General features: G+C 40.1%; 1 protein-coding gene across 4 annotated transcripts in view; it reads right to left on the bottom strand.

The window, feature by feature from the left end:
• NFIA (nuclear factor I A) overlaps positions 1-26,505 on the bottom strand; it is a 392,758-nt gene that overhangs the window by 24,136 nt on the left and 342,117 nt on the right. For 2 of the 4 annotated variants that reach the window (XM_027108349.1, XM_027108351.1), the window contains one exon: positions 13,192-13,283. The exons of the other annotated variants lie outside the window; for them this stretch is intronic. In XM_027108349.1, coding sequence (XP_026964150.1) covers positions 13,192-13,283 — 92 coding nt within the window. The remainder of the gene's footprint in view (positions 1-13,191; positions 13,284-26,505) is intronic. 4 annotated transcript variants of the gene reach the window in all.

The following is a 26,505-nucleotide window of genomic DNA, read 5'->3' on the forward strand; positions in this document are numbered from 1 at the left end:
TGTATTTTTCCTCACAACCAGAAACTGAAGCTGTTAGCTGAGCTTTAACTTGCTCCTTGGGAGTATGCTAAGTATGTTCTTAATAAATAAATATCATTCCACTAGCTAGTGAGAGAATTAATGGCACAGTTTATGGAAAATGGACATGGGAGGATGGAGGGAGAGACGACGCAGCCCAGGGGAAAAATTACCAGGTTACCTCTGTGGTTCTCACCATATTAACATTTCTATGTCTCTACTGGCAATCACGGGTCCCTGGTCCCAAAGATGAAGGAGATGCATCCTGCCTCACTTCTGGTGCTGACAGAGGTTCTATTCTAAGGAGTGAAAAGGCAGCAGCACACGTCAGCTTTCCCTGTGCCAGGGTGGGGTGCTGGGGGCTTTACATTCTAACCATATTGAATTTTCACAAAACTCTAAGTGGAATGCACAATTAATTTATAATTTTAAAAATGTGACATCTAAGGGTCAGAAAGGCTAAAAATTACCCCAAGGTTACTGTGGAAGTCTGCTCAGGCTGCCATAACAAAATACCATAGACTGAGTGGCTTAAACAACAGAAATTTATCTGCTCACAGTTCTGGAGTGGAAGTCCAAGACCAAAGTTCTAACTGATTTGGTACCCGGGGAAGGTCATCTCCCTGGATTGCAAATGGCTGCCTTCTTGCTGAGTCCTCACATGACAGAGAGCATGCTCTCTGGTGTCTTTTCTTTTCTTTTGGTTAGCTGCACTGCGTATCTTATGGGATCTTAGTTCCCCGACCAGGGATTGAACCTGGGGCCACAGCAGTGAAAGCACTGAGTCCTAACCACTGGACCGCCAGGGAATTCCCTGTCTTTTCTTAAAAGACCACTAAACCCATCATAAGGGTCTCACCCTCATCTAAACCTAACTACTTCTCAAAGGCCCCATCTTCAAATACTATCACATTGGGGGTTAGGGCTTCAACATATGGAATTGGGGGGGGGTTACAATTTAATCCATATGAGTCATGTACTGAGATAAATCAAAATCAAGTCCATCTGGCTCCAAAGCTTCTATTTTCTCTACTATGTTATACTGCCTTGGAGAGGAGAGTACCTCATGACCATAGGTCTTAATGCTGCTACTACCTGTAAGATCTCAGACCTCATGCATGGTAAACCAAGCTAAGTTAAGGTTTCTTCACATATAGAGATCCCACTGTGCCCTTCACCTGCTTCCCATCTCCCGCAGAATAAAGTCCAAGTGCCTTATCATTGTATAAAGGCATGTATGTATTCACGACTAGACCCCGTTTAACTTGCCAGCCTCATTACTCAACATTCTCTGTCATTTACCTTACATTAACCAACATATGAAACAGAATTCTCTGAACACACACCACTGTTTCTCTGCATGTGCTGTTCCCCTCTCCTGGAATGGAACTATTTCTGTCTCCTTCCAAACTAGCTCATGTGAAATCTCCTCTAGAATATCTTCCATGAATTCCCTGCTTCTCCCCCGGGTTAATTATCTACTCTCTGCACTACCTGTAGATTATACATACTTCAACTGTTTCCCTTACCATATCTTACTATAATTTGTTTACTTTTCTCCTTAAAAGTCTGTGAGCAATGGATGGCAGGGATTGGATCATATATATCAGTAGTACACTGGTGTGGTAGTTACCAGGGATATAGTATGTGCTCAGTAAATTCTGGTTTCTTTTTTCTCCCTAAGGACAGCTGGTGAGTGGGACAGATGAGCTAGGAAGCCAGATATTTTGACTCCTAGTCCAGTGCTCATTTTACTCTACCAGGATGCACTATGGTCAGTTCCCTTACTAGACTTGCCATTGTATTGTCCTTCCATTCCCCCCACCCCTGACCCCTGGTACTACTGCTTCCCCAATACACATACATAACACTTGGCCATAGATGCACAGAAGGGAGATTGTACTTCAGAGGGGCAGAACCTGTGTTCCACGAAGGCTGCCTTAAACTTCCTTTAACATGCAGCATATCCAGCCTTCGAAGGCAGTGTTGGGCACTTCCCACATCGTTAAGGCAGAGCCACGTGGGCCCAAGGCTGCCCTGTGCTGAGAATGTTTGTGCCTGGGCTGCAGCTCCATTTAGCCCAACACATTCCGATTCTGGGGGTGGGGGGTAGGGGGGTGGGACAGGTGGCAGCATGTGCGGGGAAGGGAGAGTGTGAAGGCGAGGAACACGGGGCCAGGACAGCCTGTCCTAACCCAGTGTCCCAGCTCCAACCCAGGGATCCAGCTTATCACAAGATCATGTGGTTCATTAGTTAATGTGTAAAGCATTTGGAAAGTGAAAAGCCAATTAGAAGTGCTAAGTTACTTTGTCTCTGCTATAAAGGAAGCGATGTGAAGCCTAAGGAAAAATTCTCAGGCAAATATTTTGGGGGAAGCCTGCACTGTGGAATGTAACTTAATGAACAGGCTCCAATGAAAGGCTATACCCCCAAAACATAGGCCACTGATAAAAGAATGTGTCTTCGTCCTCAATAAACAAACAGGAAGGTAAACAAGCGGGTGTGGGAAAAGTGGCCAGGAAGAATCATTGAGAACTCACGTGAGATCTTTGAGAATCTCACATTAGACAATAGGCTCTGGCCTTGGAACTATGTGTATCTGTGGAACCTTCAAGGTCTTAGACTCATTAGAAGGCCTGGGAAAGCCTGTGTCCTAAAGGAACCTCTCCTAATGCGAACAGTCATTATTTAGAGTGCAGAAACATTTGGTAAAGCAAATTCTTCCCCGGTATGGGATTTTCACATGCAGGGGCTTTGTGGAAAGTGGGAACCCCACCTGTACTGCCTTCTCTCCTCAGAGCATGTAGCAGGGCCAATGCACTCATTTTCCTGTTCTCTGAACTCTGTTGACTCAAGCTCAGCAAAACCAGGCTCTTTTCTTTTGCAAAGGAAGCATCTGGTTCCAAGTCATAAAAGAGAAACCCAGAACCTATTGCTGACTGTTTGATAAGCACCTGGGAGGGCACGTGGAGGGCACTGTTTCCCAGAGTTCCCCTGCAATTACAAAGGCACATGTCCTTCAACGCAGCCTTTTCAGAGTCCTCGTTTACCAGAAGAACCTTGACCCAGCCCTGTGGGAGCTGGTCTGCAGAAAACTCCGGTACTTCTGCCCAAATCCTGGACTCCAACAGAGGGCTGAAATGAGATGATCACTGTACACTCATACATGCACACAGCATACCTATCTCCTAGATGCACAGGGAGTGAGTGTGGAGGAAAGGCACTGGAAGGAGACAAGCAGCAAGAGAGGAAAGGAGTCAAGTGCAAGAACAGGAGTTGAAAACAGCATGAAACCTACCAGGGAACGGGGAAAAAGGAAGATGGGAGATACTGTTAACAATCTACCCACTATCTATTGCCCCTTCTTTCTGCAATTTTGTTTAGGGAGGACAATGTGACCAACCCTGGGTAATGAGTCATGATCATAGCCAATCAAGATAGTTTTGTGTTGGCTTTCCTGGCATCTTTTGCAACTAAAGATTAAAATGTGACCAGTTTTAGTCAATGAGACCCAAGTAGAAATTTGTTAACAGGAAACAGGGAAGGAATAAGGCAGGATCTTTGTTCCCTGATATAAGAGGAATAAGGGGGAAGGATATGGGTATGATGCCTGGAGCTGCAGCAGTCATTTTGCAGTCAGAGGCACCTGCTTGTGGATGCTAAGAATGGTAGAGCAGAATGTTAGAAAGAGCAAGGTTCCTGCTGGCAACATGTAGCAGCTGAAACAATGCCAACAACCACTCACTGACAGATTTCTTGCTATGTGAGAAAAGAAAACCTGATTGGCTGAAGCCACACTTAATTGGGTTTTCTTCTATGAGGTAGATACTTTATCACCTTCATTTCATAGATAAGGAAACAGAATTTTAAAGGGTAACATGTCCAAGATCACTCAGGTAAATGGCACAGCCAGGATGTGAAAACAAGTCTATTGTACTCTCTGATTCATGACTTTTTCCTTGTTCCCCTAAAGAAATCAGACCATGAGCGTCAAGAGCATTTCCCTTAGGAACCCTCCTACGCTGCTGGTGGGAATTAAGTTGGTGCAGCCACTATGGAGAACAGTATGGATGGTCTTCAAAAAACTAAAAATAGAGTTGCCATATGATCCAACAATCCCATTCCTGGGCATATAGCCAGAGAAAACTATAATTCAGAAAGATACACACACCTCCTATGTTCATAGCAGCACTATTCACAATAGCCAAGACATGGAAACAATCTAAATGTCCATTGACAGATGAATGGATAAAGAAGATGTACACATATAGAATGGAATACTACTCAGCCATAAAAAAGAAAGAAGTAATGCCATTTGCAGAAACATGGATGCAACTAGAGATTATCATACTAAGTGAAGTAAGTCAGAAAGAGAAAGACAAATACCATATGATATCACTTATATGTGGAATATAAAATATGACACAAAAATGAACTTTTATGAAACAGAAACAGACTCACAGACATAGAGAACAGACTCGGGTTGACAAGGGGGAGGGGAGAGTGAGAAAGAGATGAAGTGGGAGTTTGGGGTTAGCAGATGCAAACTATTATATATAGAATGGATAAATAACAAGGTCCTACTGTATAGCATAGGGAACTATATTCAATATTCTGTGATAAACCATAATGGAGAAGAATATATATATAAAAAGAATGCATATATATGTATAACTGAATCACTTTGTTGTACGGCAAAAATTAACACAACATTGTAAATCAACTATATTTCAATTAAAAAAAAAAGAGCATTTCCCTCAGTATTTTGAAACTTCCACTGACTGGAAACATCATTATCAAGACACATTTCAGGGCTGGAAATTTTGACAGCAGTTCTGCATTTGATACTATGGTTTTCTGACTTCACTGTAAGGCTATCATCAAATTCTGATCTAACTCCTCTCAGCTCTTTACACCCATTCACAGTTTCTTGTTTCAATCTTTCCCCCCTGCTTCATTTTCTATCCCACCTTTCCCACAATCCCAAGGGCTAATTAAACAAATACCAGACGTTTGGTCCTTTTTCTTCTTCCACGAAATCTAAAATTTCCTGTGAAATCTCCCTTTCCTCTTCCCCTTCTCCATTGCCACTGATCTCATTTAAATACTGGAAAAGAAGCAAGAATGAAAGGAACCACTATTTATTGTGCACCTACTGTGTGCCAGATCCCATGTAAGCACCTTAATTCTTTCAACGATCATCAATTTGCTTCAACTAAGAAGTTTCCCCAAATCTTTTTTGGAGCAAGGCAACAAACAAACAGAAAGTCTAAAACCAAACCAAAATATGCCATTAAACATGATGGGATCTCCGAAGTATTAAAAACTAAGGGAGAAAAAGGAGACCAGTACCTAGAACTGAGGCTCTCGCTTGGTTCAGAAGTGAAATTTGTGGCTGAGGACAACTAAAATGTGCTGCCCAAATAAAACTTGAAAGACAAAGGTTCTGTTTATTGAAAAATGTATTTTAAGCGTGTCTCATAGGCTGTCCGTGAGTCAGCTGCCATGTGTTTGCGAAGAGAACGTGGTAAGAACTTACAGGCTGGGGTGGGGGCTGGGAAGCTGGGGGAGTCGCTCCTGCCCACAGTAAGAGGGAGCAGATGGCAGGGGTAACATCTCCGCGAGGCGGTGCTGACTATTCAACACCTACGGCTGGAGCAGAGAACATAAGAGAAAAGAATGACCAGGCACTGCCTTTCCCCGCAGATTCTGGGGGGTACATTCATTTGCTACAGTCCTTGCCACCCTCAGAGACATGATTTCCCCTTGGGAAGTCTCCTCTGCCTTGGGGCACAATTTGGCTTAAGAGAAGAAATGGGGTGCAGGGCAGGGATAGATGTACCCAGTTGAATGAGGCTTTTGGAGTACCTTTAGGGCAGATGTTCAGTGGAAGAATCCACGAGATTCTGATCTTGTGGAGGTGTTGTCCTAATTTTGTCCTAACTGGATGGTTACTTTAGATCCAGCGTTTGGTGGGCAGGTTCTGCCCATATCTACACAGTAGCACATGAGGACGCATACAAGTCCTTCCCTGATGGGGCATGCTGAAGGGAGTGTGGGCTCTGGAATCAGAAGCGGGTCTGTGTCCTGGCTCTATGAACCCCCAGCTATGTGGTCTGGGGAAGTCACTTCCCTCTCTTTAAACCTCAGTTTTAAAATCTGTATAATGGGGATAATGATAACGGCTCTGCCTACTTCAAAGGGTTGCTCTGAAGATCAAATGAGAAAATACTTTGTAATCCAGAAAATACTGTTTAAATATGAGTTTAGTTATCAACTGAACAACAAATGCTATTATTTGTTGAGCATTTAACAGGTGTCAAGCATTTACTTTCTCTACACTAACAGAATTTAAGACTCAACACAACCGTAGGAGGTAGATAAATACAGTCATCACCATTTTACAGTTAATAAACCAGGCTAGAAAAATTGAATTACAAAGAAAAAATTTTAAAAACTACAAGAAATGAAGTACACATACTACTGCTAAGTGATGAAATAAAGCTCCAACCAAGATCTGAAAGGAAAGCTCACAGTCTCAGCTGCTCTGCTATCTGGGCTCTGGGCAGAGGCTGGTTGTTCTCACAGATGCAGACTAATGTCATTAGTAAAGGTCTTTTTCCCAGGCAGGATGACAGAATGAACTCAGTCTTGATTTCACAGATGCAGGCTAATAGGAAACTGGGGCAGGTCTTCAGAAGAACCAAGTACAGCATCGGTCCTATTCCTTGATGTAAGAGGATGAGTCAATCTTAGACCATAAAGAGAAAACAGTCAGTAACCTTTCATTATAAATGGTTAAGGATGAAGACAGTATTCAGGAAAGAGAGCAGTTCTGGAGACAGACTGGTTCAAACCCTGGCTACCTCGTTTGCCAGGGGGCAACTATACTCTTTGAACTTTCAGTTTCCTCATCTGTAAAATAGGGATAACAGCACCAATCTCAGAGGGCTCTGAGGCCTATAGGGAGTGCAGGCACAGAACCCGGCATGCCCTGGAGCTTAATACAGAATGCCCATTTGGCTAATTAACTTTTTTCAAAGTTAGGAGTAAATGGAATTTTATCTGCCATTCCTCTCCAATCCTGGGAGTTTTCAGCTGTATGGGCTTGTAACAAAAATGCTCAGATCCAATTCTAACTAGAAGGGGGACGATATTTTTTATTTTCCTTTCTTTAACAAAATCTGAGTTTCCTGCCTTTGCAACTATCCAGGCTGCTCCTTGAACTTCTGTGTGGTACCTAACCTCCTACAGGCAGGCAGCTGGAGTCTGGGCAGGGAATGGCTTCAGCTGACTGCAGTGCCATCTCAAGTGGGCTTGGTGTCCTGGGTGAGAACATTACGCAAGAAGGGCTGTTTCTTGGAAATGAGGGACTGGGGCGGGGGGTCTGGCTGATATGCCAGCAGTGGGAAAGGATTCTAATTTTATCTGCTTGGTCCAGAGAAGACAGAACTCAGCGTGTCTCTCTACCTAAGATGGGCTAAAGCCTTATCGACCAGCTCATGGCAAAAATTAAAAGTACAGGAAAAAGGTAAAATGTATAAAAACCAGAGCCATATCATCAGTCCAAAGTTAGACAAGGACAGAAAAACTATCTAGCCTTTTCTGTCCCTTCCACTCTTTGGAAAGTTCTTCTACTCAGCTCTCTGGTCTCAAAGCCTCTTAGGCAAATCCTTATTGTAACTGGTATCCCACTGCATTATTAACGTTGTTGTCATTACTATTATTTTTTACATCTGTTTCCTCTATTAGACTTTGAACAACTTGAGGAGAATTGTTATTCCCTGCCTTCTTGGGTCCTGGGAATATAGTCAGAAATGATGAGTGACTGATGAAAGGGACTTAGGAAGTTTTGCATTCTGCAGATTGCCCGAGCTTTGGTTTCTTAGGCAGAGTTTCAGGAATATGACACACAGAATGGCAACAGATCCAAACGCTCTCCATATCCACCACCTCCCTATGTTCCTTGTGCATCCCCACCAAAGGCAGACAGCGGGTGCTATGCCCATAATTTAGCTCTGCAGGGACCTCCCCAGATCAGCCGGTTTCCAGCACAGTGAAGTGTGTGGTTTGCGCATACATTTGTAAATTTCATGAGGCAAAGGGAGCCACGCTGCTTGCCAGTCAGGCAGCTAAATGATTTATTAAGCAAAGGTTACAGCACCTGTGTCTTTTTTGTCAACAAATCAGGCCCATGCCATGCCAAGCGATTCTTCTAATAACCCAAATGGTAATTTGGTTTTAAATAGCATTTCAGATACCACAATTCTGTTGAGGTAGAACAGCGACAGATTTGGGTGGCAGGGAAGAAATGCCTGTTTTTTAGTATTGTTTGCACTCATTTTTCATTTTAAAGAATTAGTTTTCATTGGTGTTCTGCAGGTTAAGCATTTTATTTGAACATTCTGATTAAACTAGAACCTGAAAAAAAATGAGTTCTTTGCTCAGTCCTTCTGTGTGGGAACTGGTATTTCTATTTATTACCTCATGATGAAATATTAACTTTTTTTCTCTAAATAAATGCCTCCTCTTAATGGCTCTCATTTTCAGGGATCAGATTAAATTATGAGATGCAACTGAAATGGCCATTGGCTTTCTGCTGTTTGAGATGATGCCATGCTCTCTTATATCATTCAGTGGGCGTGCAGGGGACATTAATAGTGTCCAAAGTGAAGTAGATACTCTATGCCCCAGAGACTTTTCTATATGTTAGTATCAACTATCATGGTGGACAATACTGAAAAATAAGAGATTCAGGGTGGTCACGGTTTCTTAGAACAGATGGGTGTTCTAAAGGCTGTCAGGAGGTGGCTACCCCCCATGTTAATGATGAGCTACAAAATGGACGAGTATAAGGAAAACGAAAGGCAAATCATGATAGTAGCAGAGGTAGCAGACAAGTGATTCAGAAGAATGGGACAGATAACTTGGCAGGAATGTTCCAACAGAGCCAAAAGCTGGGATGAGATAGACAATGCAACTGGAAGGCAGTTTGAAAGAAAACTAGCTCGAGGCAAGGCTAAGGAGAAGGCAATTCTGTCTCAGTGAAGGGAGGAATTCTCTGGAGGAAAAAAGATAGACTGGAAGGGAAGGGGGAGAAAAAATGGCTTTCAATTATCCATGTTATCTTTCCCTACCAATCATTACAGATGATGAATAGGTGCAATAAAAGCCAATATTCAATTTTTCCAATTTACATGGAAAGAAGGCCATAATATATTGTTACGGGGAAGAAACAGCAGGTTACCCAACAGTGTATATAATACGATCTCATTTTTGCAATATATTTGTATGCATCGAAGCAGTCTGGATGGATTTAGACAGAAATGTTAACAGTAGGACTACAAGTGATTTTTATTATTTTTCCCATCTGTATTTTCCACAATTAACATGCATCACGACTGTAATAAGAAAAAGTCATTCTTTTTAAACTTCCTTATGAATCATTTAGATTCAACCCGTATCTGCTGACTACCCACTATGTGTTGGACACGAGAGCACAAAATGACAGTGGGTTTTTTGGTAAACAGTCCACTCTTCCTGGCTGTTTTACAGAATTTTAGACTCTCAAGTGGAGAAAGGACCATGAAGAGTTTATCTAATGATTACATTTTAAAAATTGTGGTGAAATACACACAACATAAAATTTACCATCTTAACCATTTTTAAGTGGACAGTTTAGTGATATTCAGGACATTCACACTGTTGTGCAACCATCACCACCATACACCTTCAGAGCTCTTTTCATCTTATAAGATTAACACTCTGTACCACCAAACAATAACTCTCTCTTCTGCCCTCTCCCCAGCTCTTGGCAACCACCATTCTACTTTTTGTCTCTATGAATTTGACTACACTAGGTACCTCACATAAGTGGAATCGTATAGTATTCGTCCTTTTGGGACTGGACTATTTCACTTTGCATAATGTCTTCAGAGTTCATCTATGTTGTAACATACTGCAGAATTCCCTTTCTTTTCAATTCTGAATAATATGTATGATACCACATTAAAATGGTATATACACAATAAAATGTATATACCGTATTTTGTTTATCCATTTATCTGTCAATGGATATTTGGATTGCTTTTACCTTTTGGCTATTGTGAATAATGCTGCGAAGAACATGGGTGTACAAGTATCTCTTGGAGACCCGGCTTTCAATTCTTTGGGGTATATACTCATGATTAGATTTTAGTGCAATCTCAGACTTAAAACCAGGGAATACGTCAGTGGTATTCCTGAGAGTTGAGCATCAGTCTCTGTTTGAGTATCTGCAGGGAAAGGTGCTCACCAGCCCATGAGGCAGTACAGCACAGTGGTTTGAGAGCATAGGCCTTGGAGTCAGACAAAACTGGGGAGGCATTCTTGCTCTGCCTCTCACCATGTGTAGCCTTGGGAAAATCAACGATCTCTTCAGATCTCAGGTTTCAAATCTATGAAGTGGAGATAATTATATATATCCTATTGGGTAGCTGTCAAGATTTGTTGGATAATGTACCTAAGGTACTCAGTACATAGAAAATGCTCAATAAATAGAGGCTATGTATAATCAAAGAACTCTCTCTCTCTTTTTTTTTTTTTTTAAAGAAAGGTCTTATGATAAACTGAAAGCTGCCTACTTCAAATGTCTATTCATTAGTTGGAATTCTATCTGCTGGAAAAAACAGGGACCGTATCTAATCTGTCTTCTACAGGTTGATGTTTCAAGAGGTTTCTTTGGGGAAAAGGGAGACCATTTTACTTTGTATTTGTTTATGGATTTCTGTGCAGGATACCTCTCCTGCATTTATAAAGCTTACCTATCTGCTTGGGTGACACTTCAATTTTTACTTCTTTAAAGGCAGAAAAGAAAATATTGTTTTTCCAGAAAACTTTTCCCATAATTCAACTAATACAAATTTCATGCCTTATTAACAAAAATATTTATATAGAAAAATGCAAGCTTGCCTAGGAAATTACTAATCTGCAGGCCATGTTCAAATTATGTCTTAAAAAATTCCTATAAAAATTCCTCTTCTAATGTCCTCTCAAAAAGATTACCTAAAAATATTATTTTTATGATCTATATCTATATATGCCTACCACTTTAAATGGTTCCAGAAAGTAGTTCCTTTAAAAAAAAAGAGTTAATATATATACCTAAATATTAAAATACTTAGAGCACACTTTTATCTCAGGATATTTTTTTGGGGAAAAAGAGTAACTCCATTAGCGTGGTTTCTCATAAGACAATTGGGGATGGCTTTCTTCAAGCCAAAAGTGGCAGGTGTCACTGTGATAAAAAACATTTAAGCTGTTGTCTCTATGATGCCAAATATTTAACAGAAACCCAAAAAATTCAGTTCCAGATGCCAATACTGGGTCTACATGACATCATTCATACAGATGCGTAGAAAATCTGGATTTTTAAGAATTGAATTTTTGTGGTCAACATCATGAAGACTCAGTTTCTGGGTTAAATAAGGCATTTGTGAAACAAAGCCATGTTGGAATAGAATACGTTTTGATTATAGAGAAACAAATTGAATGGAATGCAGGGTACAGTTTCAGTTCAGTGAATCACAGCTTATATAAAAATACTATATAAAATACAAAACAGGACATTTCCAAACTGCATTTTTGAGGTTCTTAATGAAGTAACCTGAGCCCACTGGTGCTTTGAGAAAAGCAATCATCCAATGTAAAGCTACTGTCCCCAGTTCTCCCCTTCTCATTGACCTTGATCATGTGAGCCAGAAGTACAGGAAGAAATGTTCTTCTACTGTAATGCCTTTGAGGTAATTATTCAACTTCAAATTCACCAGTTAAATATTTGAAGGTATGGGAAAATAAGCCATAAACTTGAACAATTTTATGGAGAGTACTGAATAGGCGAAGTTAATCCCAGATGCCATGTACCTGCCAGTTTCAGAAGAAACAGCAGAAGTGGGAAATTCAAGAGTTAACCTTCTCCCTCCCCTCCCTCCTTCCCCTCTCCTTCTCCTCCCAGCTGCCTCCTCTGAGGCTGTACTTTCCGTGACCCTGCTTCAGTGTAAGGAAGGCTTCAGATGCAATGCTGTTTAACCCATGCTGTCGACACAGCAATAAACTAAAACCCTTCGCAGAGAAAGCAAGCGGACCCAGGAAAGCAAATCTATCTCGTTCATAAGCACCTGCTCATGGTGTTACACACAAAGATGAATAGTTATAAATTAGGCATCTGGAGATTACATACCAAGGCGCATACACAAAATATCTGGGAGAATTTTTCAAACACTGTGTTGAGAACCTCAAAGAGAAAATTCTTTATGTCAATTCTGATAATATACAGTCACATTCTGATTAGGAGATCAGAGAGTAGATTCTTCCAAAACTTGCATCTAATTCTATTCCACAACTCTCTAAGTATCTTTATATATGCTACCTTTGAATTCCGAAAGTCTTTCACTGTTTCTCAATTAACAGCAGCTATTTCAAAACTTTTAAAAGAGATTCTTTCTCCTTGGCCTATACTAGCACAAAACACAACTATCTATTGAAAAACAAACTCTAGATGTCCTGGCATACTCTTTTTCAATCACCTACCTCAAAATATGACATTATAGTCACATAATCCCCTCCCACCCCACTGGGGCCAGCGAAGCCAGTAACAAACACCTCCTAGTTCAGTACCAACACCAGCAACTTAACAGCGCTCAGGAACCCTTTCTTTTCCTTTCTCTTAGAAAGTCTGCCAGGTTCCTGGGGACCCTATAATGAGTACATAAGAGGGACTGGCCCCCCATTCCCAGCATGCACTCTGATGTCGCCGGCAGCCAGAGTACACTTTCCAGGTTCAATAGGGGCCTACTTCTGTCTGCTTGCACGTAGAGAGGCACAGATTCCTAAAAGAGGGAGCACACGCTATCCAGCCTGGGAAAATTTTCTTCCCATAGCAAAAGCAGTTCTGGCACAGAAGCCCTCCTCTCCTACCCCCTCAATACAAGAAGCAAAAATTGCAGGCACTGTTTTCCATGATTTCTAAGAACACATGGAAATGTGGCTGAAGGGCCAGGATGGGTAGGGGTCAGGAGGAAAGGGGACTGAACAGGGGCTGGGAAATGCAGCCTGTTGTGCCGAAAGACGAGTTACAATGCACCTGATGAATAAAACAAGCTGCACCACATACAGAAAAGATGAGAGCGGCCCACCTGTGTCTGTTGAGGGATATTTACAAAGCTTGGATCCCGTGGTCCAACACTGACGAATCGGTTTGCGGGGGAGGTGCTGGGTGTCGAGTAGGCTGTGAAGGGAAGGGACACATGCGTTCAGGAAGCAGCACGAGATTGCACACAGAAACAACACCAAAACACACAGTCTCCGAGCCTACGCGGCTGATTAACAAGGAAATGTGCAAACACTGTAGCTAGCAGAAGGATCTGGCTAGCAAGGGCATTTTAGACAGTCAAAAAGGGAAGGAGTGTTGGCTTCCAAAGACTGTTGGAATAAAACGATGTCAAATTGGTGCTCAGATGAGCTCTTTTCTCCTTCCATCATACAAATTAGAACATGCAGGACATTTGTAAAGTATGCTTTCTGAGTTAAACATGAGCTCTGGGGTCAGAAAGAGATATCCTAGTCTTTAAAAGCACAGGAGAAAGAAATTAGGTAGAAAGGGGAGGAAAGTAGTTCATTTTACAACCTTACTTTTCACACTATTACCCTCCTAAAGATCATGAAATGTTCCTGTGCCTCCATCTCTAAATATGGAAGAGGAGTCTTTATAGAAGGGACTGGGTTCTCCAGAAAAGTGGTGGAAAACCATTTAGAGCACGCTGTCTTTACAGGCTCAGTGGGGCGTCTAGAATTTTATGATGCACAAAATGCTCTTAGAGTACTAACATTTGTAGTCTTCCCACCCTAGAACCCTTCTGTTCAGGTACAAACCATCAAGATCCCGTGTAAACCTGGAACCTCAGGTACCACACTTCAGCCAACTATCCTTTTCACAGTACATGAACGTTTTGTTGTTGGTTTTTATACTCATATTTAAGAGCTTCACTATAGTTTAGAGAGAAAAAATTCTGTGGTTCTGGTGTTTCATTGGTTCATATATCCAAATGAACATTTTGTTTTCTGGTGTCCTTCAATTCACTTCTTTACCACAAACTCCAAGGATTTATTCACATTCTTTCTTTACTAAAATTTTTAGATAGACTATTACTTAATTTCAAATTTCTTAACAATACTTGTAAAAGGCATAAGTTTTCTGGACTAACACGAGACATGCACCATCTAAAAGATGAAAATGATTTGCATTTCTTAAAAAACACAGATAACTGAGGGAATAATACCAAATTCATTTGCCAGATTTTCTTCCCCTTGTTGACATCATCTGCTTCTCTTCCTTTGATTTTCTGTTTCACAGAAAAACTGCTCACACTTCTTGTTTCCCTTGTTAAGCACATCTAGACATAAAATTTCCACCAATCTGGGCCAAGTCCTATTGGTCATTAGAGCTAAGTCACCCACGCAGAGCTGTGATGGTCATGTGGGTATGGTTGTGTTAAATCAGCATGGAACAGAGGAGGAACATAAGGTTCCCCTGATGTCTATTATTAAGAAACTTTTTGTTGTTGTAGTATTTGTTTTAGAAGAATTCGTCCAATAACAGCTTTATATAAAGTGATCTAAACGTATGGTACACTGTACTGTCTAGCAACGTGAATCTACTGATTTCTTCCCCAGCCTATCCTATGTCAGATTAACCTGAACAGATTTGAGAAATACCTCTGCATTTAGCCATTCTGTATGTGCCTCTCACTCACTGGTATGGGGGAAATTTGCTTTTTTAAAAAGCTCAGTAAAATACTCTTTATTAATTGTTTCATTCAGCCTATTGCTCTACTTTGATATGCTTTCAGAAGTCTCAACAGAAAGTCATGTATTGAAAATGATGTACTATAATTAGCTGGCAGTGAATTTACCTGCTTCTAGGGCACAAAGAGGATGTGGGAGAGATAAGGAGGAAGCTAGCAGATAAAATAACCTGTTAGCCGTTAGGAGGAAAAAAAGTGTTTTTTCACATGTGAATAGGTAGGTAGGTTGAGAAGGAACAAAAAGGCATAAAGAGTAAGCTGAGGTTCTAAGACTAAATGACTGATGACAGATGCTGAACCACGAGGCCTTGGTTTGATGGTCCTAGCGGAGCAGTGTGTGCATGTCAGCCCTGGTCACTGCAGACACACAGCAGGATTTCCTATGACGTTTTTACCATACTGGTGACGTCAGAAACATGCATGTTGATTGATCCTAGGATACATGGTACTTTTTTTTCTTTTTCTTTTTGGTGTGTGAATATAGTTCTTCGTTGACCATACATAGCACTAAATCTGGAAAAGTGTGTATTACATCCCATTCTCTATCTTGCCTTTTTTTTTTGCGGTACACGGGCCTCTCACTGTTGTGTCCTCTCCCGTTGCGGAGCACAGGCTCCGGACGCGCAGGCTCAGCGGCCATGGCTCACGGGCCCAGCCGCTCCGCGGCATGTGGGATGCCCCCGGACCGGGACACAAACCCGCGTCGCCTGCATCGGCAGGTGGACTCTCAACCACTGTGCCACCAGGGAAGCCCTGACATTTTGAAAGTAGGGTTAGCATCCAAATAATTGAGCCGCTCAAAATTACCATGAGGCTAACAATTGGCTATTGTCCCTTCTTCAATCATGAGACAAAACATCCCAGAAGGCCTTTAATGCTCTCACAAGCTATTAAAACTTCTCCAAACTTTATTTTGGTTTTTAAAAAAGAGAGCAATGCTGAGAGAGGTGGTAATGTGTTTGCCTTTTTAAGAAAAGGATATTACAACTACAAAAATCTGAGAGTCTCTGAGTTCCATCGAATGGAACAAAAAGTGCCCAGGGAAATTTATTCTATAGAAAGTTGATTCTGGGAAAAATCAAGGACACAGGAAAAACAAGGGAAGGAAGAAAGTCTGACTCATCTTCCATTATTGTAGCTAAAATAGGCAGTGTTCACCTATAACAGGATGTAGTTCCAGAGATGATATGACATAAGTTGAATTTGATTTTCCTAAAGAAACAGTGGAATGAGGGAGTTATCCTGTTAAACAAAAGCCTCAGTTGAAACTTTTTATTAAAACAACCACATATACCATGGTGAATCAATTACACATGCCCAGTTAAGAGCTTTCAACATGAATATAAAATCAAGTAAAGGGGGAGATGTGGTAATGAATTATATACAACTGTGTTTACTATGCTATTATATCACATTCATTATCTTTCTTAATTATAATTTTTGCCTATTTACAGCAGCAATAATCAAATGCTGCTGGAGGAGCTTCAGGACATCATGAAATCCAGAAAATAATTTTCTAGGAAGATTATTGTAGGCATTTTTGAGAATTCTGGAGGGAAGATTCAGGGGCATTTTACGATTTTCTGATAAAGTCAACAGGGAAATCAATTTGCTTATATAACCTCATTGTAAAAGTCCTCATGGCAAACATGACTATTAGAAATCAGATTATGATTGCTTGCCTGTTTCTGAAAAAGAAAGTGTTTGCTTTTTTTTAGCAGCCATTTTACCTACATGAGCAGTATCACCATGGACCATTTTCTTAACATTTTGAAAAAACATTCCTATAAGAAGCTTCCACCAGCTCTTATTTGGGCTAATCTGATCGTACTTTTTCTCTTTCTAACATATTTCTTCAGATTACCCAAGACTCTTAGCCTTAGCCCCAGGGGTAAGTACCAAAATCCCAAATCAGAATTTGATCCCATATCCTTCTGTGTTGCCCACTTACCATATGCACTACTAATTCTATAATCCTTCACTTAGGCAGTACAAGTTGGGCCTCAGGATGATCAACTGGAAAAACGGTTCATGAACAGTTCTTTATATGCAGTCGGGCCTCTGCGGATGCTGGAATCTATCTCTAGGGAGCTTGTGGGATGGGCAGGGAGAGTGGCAGAGATCACCCATTAGCCCTGCTCTTTACAACCCTGCAGGTGTTCCCTGGGAGAACTGCCTCTATGTCCTCAGAAATGGATGTAACTGACTGCCTGCAAGCCAAAGAGAATTCCAACTTTTGTTGTTCCCAGGTTGTCTGGTTTTTTGTTTGTTTGTTTGTCTTGTGTTGTTTTCCTGAATAAGAAGAAATAAGGGATGTGTCTGGATAGAGGAATCACGGCATTTCTAGATGAATCAGTTTTGAGTCTGTAACAGCCTTCACCCAACAATCATACCTGACCATGGTGCTAAGAAAGTGGTCAAATTGTTTTGAATAAAAGATGCTTGGAGTTTTCCTGTTTGGGGGGAAAAATATGACTGAAAAACAAGATATTAAGATATTAAAATATGTGTATCAATGTCAGTTGATGTTTCTTTAAGATAAAAATGGTATCAATAAAACTACTCAAATCTGACAAACTAGAAAATGTGAGCGCATCAGCTTGTTTTGAAAGTAGGCAGCCAGACTCAAGATCTAGTTCAAATTTAGCGACCCCTGAATTGCGTGTAATCACTGAAAAACAGAAGAGCGAGAAAATTTAGATAGATTTCTGTGTAGAGCTTGGGTGTGAAAGGAGAGCTGACCTTTGGACGAAGCCCCCTCCTGTGTCCACAGAGCGGCTACCAGGAGGTTGAGTGGCCAGGTGGCCTGGGGCTGAACGGCCTGAGGATAGTGATGGCCAGCTCCTCTGCTGGGGAGGAGGAGGGGGGATGACCTGGTGAGGCACCTTGGCAGGAAAGACAATGTAAGACAGCTAGTGAGCTTTGACATTCTTTGTGTGTGTGTGTTGTGTGTATGCGTTAGATATTTGTCTTTTTTTCTTTTTTTAGTATATGTGCTGCCGAAGCGAGCACAGACATTTGTCTTTTAAAAAAAAATTTATTGAAATATAGTTGACTTACAATGTTGTGTTAGTTTCAAGTTTACAGCAATGTGATTCAGATATATATATATATATATATATATATATATATGTGCCTATTCTTTTAAAGATACATTTCCATTATAGGTTATTACAAGTTATTGAGTACAATTCCCTGTGCTCTGCAGTAGGTCCTTCTTAGTTCTGACATTCTGAATTTACTTCCAGACACAGGAAGCAACAAAGTTCCCCAAACCCTGGCACAAAGTTTGAAGAGAAGTTTGTGATCTGTTTCATCAGAGATTCCAACTACGTAAAAGGAGGAAATACCAATTCTTCATTCCCTTAAACTCTACCAAGTCTAACCGCTGTGGTGCATCAAGGAAAGATAGTTTAATATATTCATATCCTCTCCCTCTCTCTCTTACTCTTTGTCTGTCTCTGTCTCTCTCTCGTGTGAACACTTCCTCTGTGCCAGGCTCTATGCTAAGTTTTATGGGAGTTAAAAAGATAAGCCAGACACACGGCTATCCATGAAATGTTAGAGTCTAGTGGGGAGAGATGAGTACAGAAAGTGAAAATATGAGTGCCTAAAAGTAATATAAATAAAAATCTTTAGGGTGTTAAAGGACAGAAAAGTGACACCTGGCAGGGGAACAGGAAAAGCTTTGTAGAGGAGATGGAGATGGCTGTGATGACGGGCTGTAAAAGATGTGTTGGTTGACAAGTTCAGATGGATTAGGGATCACAGAGGAAGCTGCATGAGCAAAGAAACAGAGTTGGGTAATGGGGATGTCAATCGCCGAGGGAAAGGAGAAAAGATGGGACGTTGTGAATATCTCTGCCATAAGGTCAGGGAAGATAAAAATTTAAGGATCAGAGACTTGAATGTTTGAAAATGGAGGAGGAAAAGTCTATTGAATTTTTCCTTCAAGAGGAAGAAATAATTTATAAAATTATCAAAGATACCAGATTTCCATTCTAAACACCATTAAGACCGTTAGGCATCCTAACACTTTAAACCTTTCCCCTCCTATCTCAAAATCAGTATACACTTCACATGTTCCCTTGTGTTCAGAAACTCAGACATACTCACATGTGCAGATATCCCTTTAAAAATGCTAGTCAAAAATTCAATTTCATTCAGCTAGACTTACTGCCTGCCCAGGAATGTGCTGGTTACTGGACAGAAGCCATCCAAACAAGTTTAGGAATGCAGACTTGAACACACCACTGTGTCTTCAGACTGCAATTTTCTAAATGTTTATCAGTGACACCTGACGGTGCATGAGAACGCATTCAGTTGCAAACTGAAGCAGTGAGATGACTAAATACCTGATTGAAATAGTTTCTGCAATCTTAACTGCACTATCACATGTTACTAGTTTTTTAAAAAAGCCCTGTGAGAAAACTTTCATTTCTAGAAAAAAATGTGGAAGCTATTAGAAAACAGATTGGCTAATTTCTAAATGAAGTCCATTACAATTGAACTCATTTGGGAACTTGAACAGCACTATTTCTTGCCAGGTCACAGAAGAAATGCTGGAGGATATTGGAGTTTTTTTCCTTCGAAGAAATCTATGAGTATCGACAAGTTTACAGGGCCTGGGTTAGCATTATTAATGTAATTATACAGCCAAGGAAACACACCCTTTGTTGACACATGAATCCCCAGTATTCAGAGGTTTAGAAATTCCCACGTGAATGAATGGATATTGTAGTTTTCATCCAGATGTTTGGAATCTAGAAGATAACCACACTGAATTTCCATTACTTTGATCACATCTGTGCAGTCAGTTACCTCATTCTATTATCTCTGCAGATCTTTTGTCTCTACAAACAAGCTACCAACAACACAAAAAGACACAGCCCTCAGGGCATGAAATTAAAGCCTACTTATCGCTAGTAAATTATTACAGAATAACATACCCACAAGCCTTCTTCCTGAAAAGCTAATGAATTCGAACTTTAATATATTAGCATTACTTAACATGTATGGTAACAATTTGCATGAAATGTTTAATGTGCCAATAGTTCTCAAAAAATCATGAAAAGAATCAATTTAAGCAGATGGCTTTGCTCTGCTGGTCTCTCTACTAGTATTAGGGATCTTCATAGGGGGCAAGGGCTCAAGTGACATCATGATTTGGGGTAAAACGTACAGAAGGGAAGGTATAAGACAATTCATGTGTGCACACAGAGAGAAGGGGATCAGAGCCACTTGTAAACTGGAGGTGCTTTGACGTTATGTTACCAAAATCTGTGTGATAAAGAGGTACTTTACAATGAGTGTTTCCTGTAAACAACCTATTTATACTGCCTATAATATTCTTTTTCGTAATAACGTAAAGGATAGGAATACAGCCTTGTTTCAGTTCATTTAAATTTATTTCTAATAACTAATCCACATTCTATGTCATGTATTTTTACATGTATGCCAGCGTGTTGTGCAACTGATAGAACATACTTATTGATCAGAAGCAACCACATAGACGGGTAGGCACAGGTGAAAGTAATATTAAAGAGTCACAGGGAATAAACCCTGGATTCAGCTGGGGTTTACTAAAAAAAGAAACGTAGATCAATAGATTAGATCCCTCCCTCTTGAAAGGCTTCTGCAGCCTCTCCAAAGGCAGTGTAACTTTGGAAAACCACTTCTGGGACTATATCCTCAACAAATACTTAAAAGTACATATAAAGATTTATGCTCCAAGATGTTCATTACAGCATTACTTATAAGTGCAACAAACTGGAACCAACTGATGGAATATTGCAGCCATTAAAAATGTTTTAATATAATAATGACACATGTTTATAATATGAAATAAAATGAATAAAATTAGTTTACAAAGCTGTATATATGTGTATATATATGTACGCACACACACACATATCATGATCAATTATGTTGAAAATATGCACAGAAAGTGATTATCTCTAAAGACTGGGATTATGAGTGATTTTAAAACACCTTCCAGTAATTCTTAATCTTAAATAAAATAAAGACAAACAGAACCTGAAAGCCCCAAGTAATATTTTTATTTTTACAGCAGTGCAAGGTAGTTAATAGAAAATGAATTTTAGAATCAGAAAATCCTGGATTGAATCCATTCAGTCTCTTACTAGAAATGTGACCTTGGCAAGCCAGTTAACCTCTCTGAGTGTCTCTATATAAAAAGTTCAGCATAGTAAATATTATTTACTCTAATACTCCCAGCTCTTTAAGGCTTCACCCACTCTGTGAATGTCTAATAGGCGACCCTCTCCACAGGAGCAATCCAGAGAGCGATCCCTAAGGAGAGGCTTAGCCAACAAGGTGGGAAATCTCCAGAATCCCACTGTACTTTATATTAAAACAGTTGAAGAAAACTGCTAAACTCATCCAATCAGGGACTACTGATTCCAAAATCTGATTAAGGGCATTACACCCTGAGATACCTGCCTTCCACCAATTACAAAAATAATACTCAAACCTCTCAAGGGTTAACGTTATATCAGACTCAAATATAATTTGTAAGGGTGTAAGATGGCACAACTTTTCTGAAAAGCAATTTGGAAATGTGTATCAAGAGGAATATTCATACTGTTTGCACTAGTAATTCCAATTCTAGAAATCTGGCCTAATAAAATTATTCAAGTTGGGGACAAAAATATATGTTCGACAATATGCTGGAGCATATTCCATAGGTTGGAACAAAAGTTAATGGTCTATGGTAGGAGAATAAGTAGAAATATTTAAAATCACATTTCCTAGCTTTTTATTTTTTTATGAAGAAAAGGTGTAAAATACTCGTTAAGAAAATAACATACAAAATATTATATTCAGTAGGTCACAATCATATACACATAGACATGCACTGAAAAAATGGGGGAAAACCAGACCAAAATGTTAATAGTAGCTGGTTATAGGAGAATATGATTTTTAAAATCCTTTTCTGTATTTTTCAAGTTTCCTACACTGCCATTGTTATCTTCATGAAGAAAATCTTAAAACTCATCTGTCATTTCTGTCATCTGAAAAAGTAAAAAACTGAGGCAAAAATAAGACCTGCATGGGTTATGATAACCTAAATGAATGTAATCATCTATTGTCGGCTCTCTTTTGTAACTCACTCCTTCTTTACAAAGTTCATTTCTTCTCTCTTTTTTCCTGCTCTCATTCCTGTTTTTCATCCAATTCAAAGTACCCAAGAGTTTTTATTGGAATAATTTAGAAGTTCTTTGGGACTTCCCTGGCGGTCCACTGGTTGAGACTCCCCGCTTTCAGTGCAGGGGGCACAGGTGTGATCCCTGGTTGGGGAACTAAGATCCTACATGCCACGCAATGAGGCCAAAAAAGAAAAAAAAGTTCTTTATGGCGTGTCTTAGGATTTTCAGAGGAAAGGTGTATGATATTATATCTTGAAACACAGTAAGTGTCCCGGTAGAGTAGAAAGCACGGGGCTTTAGAGTCCAACAGACCCCGATTTGAATTCTGGTTCAGTCTCAGTTTTCTCTTTTTAAAAAGAGGGCTAACGAGTCCAATTCTGCGGATTAAAATAACAATCAACTGCAACTAAGGTAACGCATATGAAAATACCTATCGAAGTGCCTGATTTCCAATAATTATTTTTCTTTTTCCTTTTCAAATTTAGACATTAAAAACTTGGGTTGTACAAAAAGTAGAAGTACTCTGCAAAAAGTATTTATGAAAAATTATGACTTAAGATAGCATGTGTGCATCTGTATCCAATGGGTTCCTAAAGCAGAACTTGTGACCAAATAATAGCTACTGAGAGTGAAAATGCTAACTTTCGACTCAATTCCATGTTCTCTGTGAGGGAAAAAGAACAGTATTCTTTACCAGAAAGAGCACATATTTTTGCTATCACACCCGAAGTTCAGGTTAGGGCAACTAAAAACTAGATGTATAAAATTTGCCAAGGATTTTATGGACCACCCCCCTTCCCTGCCTCCACTGTGTGAGTTTTGGTCACTACAGTAAGTGGTTGGGGTATAAAGAAGAATTTTAGCTCATTGGACAAATACTTTAAAAATTAAATAAAGCATTATATTTGACATAAAAGGGGATTTAAAACTCAATAATATCTTTCATTCTCGTTGGGCAAGGCACTAAAGAACTACCCCCCAATGAACCAGTTTCCATCCTTCAACACACAGTCAAGTGTGTATATACATCCTCCACTCTATGGCAGTAGGTATTCTATACATACTTTTTCTTAGTGCTCTCTTTTGCTTACTTAATATAACTCAAAGATTATTCCATGAATTCATACAGACCTATCCTTACTTTTTCTTTTAAAAGATTTATTATTTATTTACTTCTTATTTTACTTATTTTTGGCTGCGTCGGGTCTTAGTTGCGGCACGCAGGATCTTCGTTGAAGCACGCGGTATCTTTCGTTGCGGCGCGTGGGCTTCTCTCTAGCTGTGGCGTGCGGGTTTTCTCTCTCTAGTCATAGTGCACAGGCTCCAGGTCGTGTGGGCTCTTTAGTTTGCGGCACATGGGCTCTCTAGTTGAGATGCGGGAGCTCAGTATTTGTGGCGCAAGGGCTTAGTTGCCCCGCGGCATGTGGGATCTCAGTTCCCTGACCAGGGATCGAACCGCGTCCCCTGCATTGTAAGGCGGATTCTTTACCACTGGACCACCAGGGAAGTCCCCCTACCCTTATTTTTAAAGAGTTTCTAATGTATATCATATTGGTGGATATGACTGGTGTTACCAATCTTTTATTATAATCACTGTTGCAATGAACACTTGATGTATATCTTTGCTCACATGTCCAACACAATGCATGGCTTACATTTAAAATTTATACACACACACACACACACACACACACACACATATATAAATATATATAAAACGAAACTGTCCTCTGAAGAGGTTGAACCAATTTACAGTCCTCTAACAGTATAGGAGTGTGCCTGTTTCCCACACACTTACCAAGATTGTGTCAAGATCCTTTTTGATCTTTGCTAATCTGATAGGTAAAAATACCATTCGAGTTTTAATTTGTATTGCTTTTATGCTACATGAATGAGACATCTTTCAAATGTTTTCCATTTCTCTATGTTTATATCATTTTGTTGTCTTTCTGTTGGATTGTTGGTCTCTCTTACTGACTTTAAAAAACTATTTAGAGGGGGGACCTTGAAGATGGCTGAAGAGTAAGACGCGGAGATCACCTTCCTCCCCACAAATACACCAGAAATACATCTACACGTGGAACAACTCCTACAGAACATCTACTGAAGGCTGGCAGAAGACCTCAGACCTCCCAAAAGCCTCAGAAACAGCGGATTAAAGCTCCACAATCAACTTGATGTACCCTGCATCTGTGGAATACCTGAATAGACAACGAGTCATCCCAAATTGAGGAGCCATGTGGATGAAAGGCTCTTGGTGCTCCAGCCAGGTGTCAGGGCTCTGCCTCTGAGGTAGGAGAGCCAACTTCAGGACACTGGTCAACAAGAGACCTCCCAGCTCCACATAATATCAAACGGCGAAAATCTCCCAGAGACCTCCATCTTAACACCAGCACCCAGCTTCACTCAACGACCAGCAAGCTACAGTGCTGGACAACCTATGCCAAACAACTAGCAAAACAGGAACACAACCCCACCCATTGGCAGAGAAGCTGCCTAACATCATAATAAGGCCACAGACACCCCAAAACACACCACCAGACGTGAACCTGCCCACTAGAGAGACAAGATCCAGCCTCATCCACCACAACACAGGCACTAGTCCCCTCCACCAGGAAGCCTACACAACCCACCGAACCAACCTTAGCCACTGGAGAGAGACATCAAAAACAGCGGAAACTACGAACCTGCAGCCTGCAAAAAGGAGACCCCAAACACAGTAAGATAAGCAAAATGAGAAGACAGAAAAACACACAGCAGATAAAGGAGCAAGATAAAAATGCACCAGACCTAACAAATGAAGAGGAAATAGGCAGTCTACCTGAAAAAGAATGCAGAATATTGATAGTAAGGATGATCCAAAATCTTGGAAATAGAATGGACAAAATGCAAGAAACAGTTAACAAGGACCTAGAAGAAATAAAGATGAAACAAGCAACAATGAACAACACAATAAATGAAATTAAAAGTACTCTAAATGGGATCAATAGCAGAATAACTGAGGCAGAAGAACAGATAAGTGCCCTGGAAGATAAAATAGTGGAAATAACTACTGCAGAGCAGAATAAAGAAAAAAGAATGAAAAGAACTGAGGACAGTCTCAGAGACCTCTGGACAACATCAAATGCACCAACATTCGAATTATAGGGGTTCCAGAAGAAGAAGAGAAAAAGAAAGGGACTGAGAAAATATTTGAAGAGATTATAGTTGAAACCTTCCCTAATATGGGAAAGGAAATAGTTAATCAAGTCCAGGAAGCACAGAGAGTCCCATACAGGATAAATCCAAGGAGAAATACGCCAAGACACACATTAATCAAACTGTCAAAAATTAAATACAAAGAAAGCATATTAAAAGCAGCAAGGGAAAAACAACAAATAACACACAAGGGAATCCCCATAAGGTTAACAGCTGATCTCTCAGCAGAAACCCTACAAGCCAGAAGGGAGTGGCAGGACATACTGAAAGTGATGAAGGAGAAAAACCTGCAACCAAGACTACTCTACCCAGCAAGGATCTCATTCAGATTTGATGGAGAAATTAAAACATTTACAGACAAGCAAAAGCTGAGAGAGTTCAGCACCACCAAACCAGCTCTACAACAACTGCTAAAGGAACTTCTCTAGGCAAGAAACACAAGAGAAGGAAAAGACCTACAATAACGAACCCAAAACAATTAAGAAAATGGGAATGGGAACACACATATCGATAATTACCTTAAATGTAAATGGACTAAATGCTCCCACCAAAAGACACAGATTGGCTGAATGGATACAAAAACAAGACGCATATATTTGCTGTCTACAAGAGACCCACTTCAAACCTAGAGACACATACAGACTGAAAGTAAGGGGATGGAAAAAGATATTCCATGCAAATGGAAATCAAAAGAAAGCTGGAGTAGCAATTCTCATATCAGACAAAATAGTCTTTAAAATAAGGACTATTAAAAGAGACAAAGAAGGACACTACATAATGATCAAGGGATCGATCCAAGAAGAAGATATAACAATTGTAAATATTTATGCACCCAACATAGGAGCACCTCAATACATAAGGCAAATACTAACAGCCATAAAAGGGGAAATCGACAGTAACACATTCATAGTAGGGGACTTTAACACCCCACTTTCACCCATGGACAGATCATCCAAAATGAAAATAAATAAGGAAACACAAGCTTTAAATGATACATTAAACAAGATGGACTTAATTGATATTTATAGGACACTCCATCCAAAAACAACAGAATACACATTTTTCTCAAGTGCTCATGGAACATTCTCCAGGACAGATCATATCTTGGGTCACAAATCAAGCCTTGGTAAATTTAAGAAAATTGAAATTGTATCAAGTATCTTTTCCGACCACAACGCCATGAAACTAGATATCAATTACAGGAAAAGATCTGTAAAAAATACAAACACATGGAGGCTAAACAATACACTACTTAATAATGAAGTGATCACTGAAGAAA

Source organism: Aethalodelphis obliquidens, unplaced genomic scaffold (assembly GCF_003676395.1).
Source record: "Aethalodelphis obliquidens isolate GAN/ISIS:26980383/991018 unplaced genomic scaffold, ASM367639v1 scaffold9, whole genome shotgun sequence".
In the NCBI taxonomy this organism is placed as follows: Eukaryota; Metazoa; Chordata; class Mammalia; order Artiodactyla; family Delphinidae; genus Aethalodelphis; species Aethalodelphis obliquidens.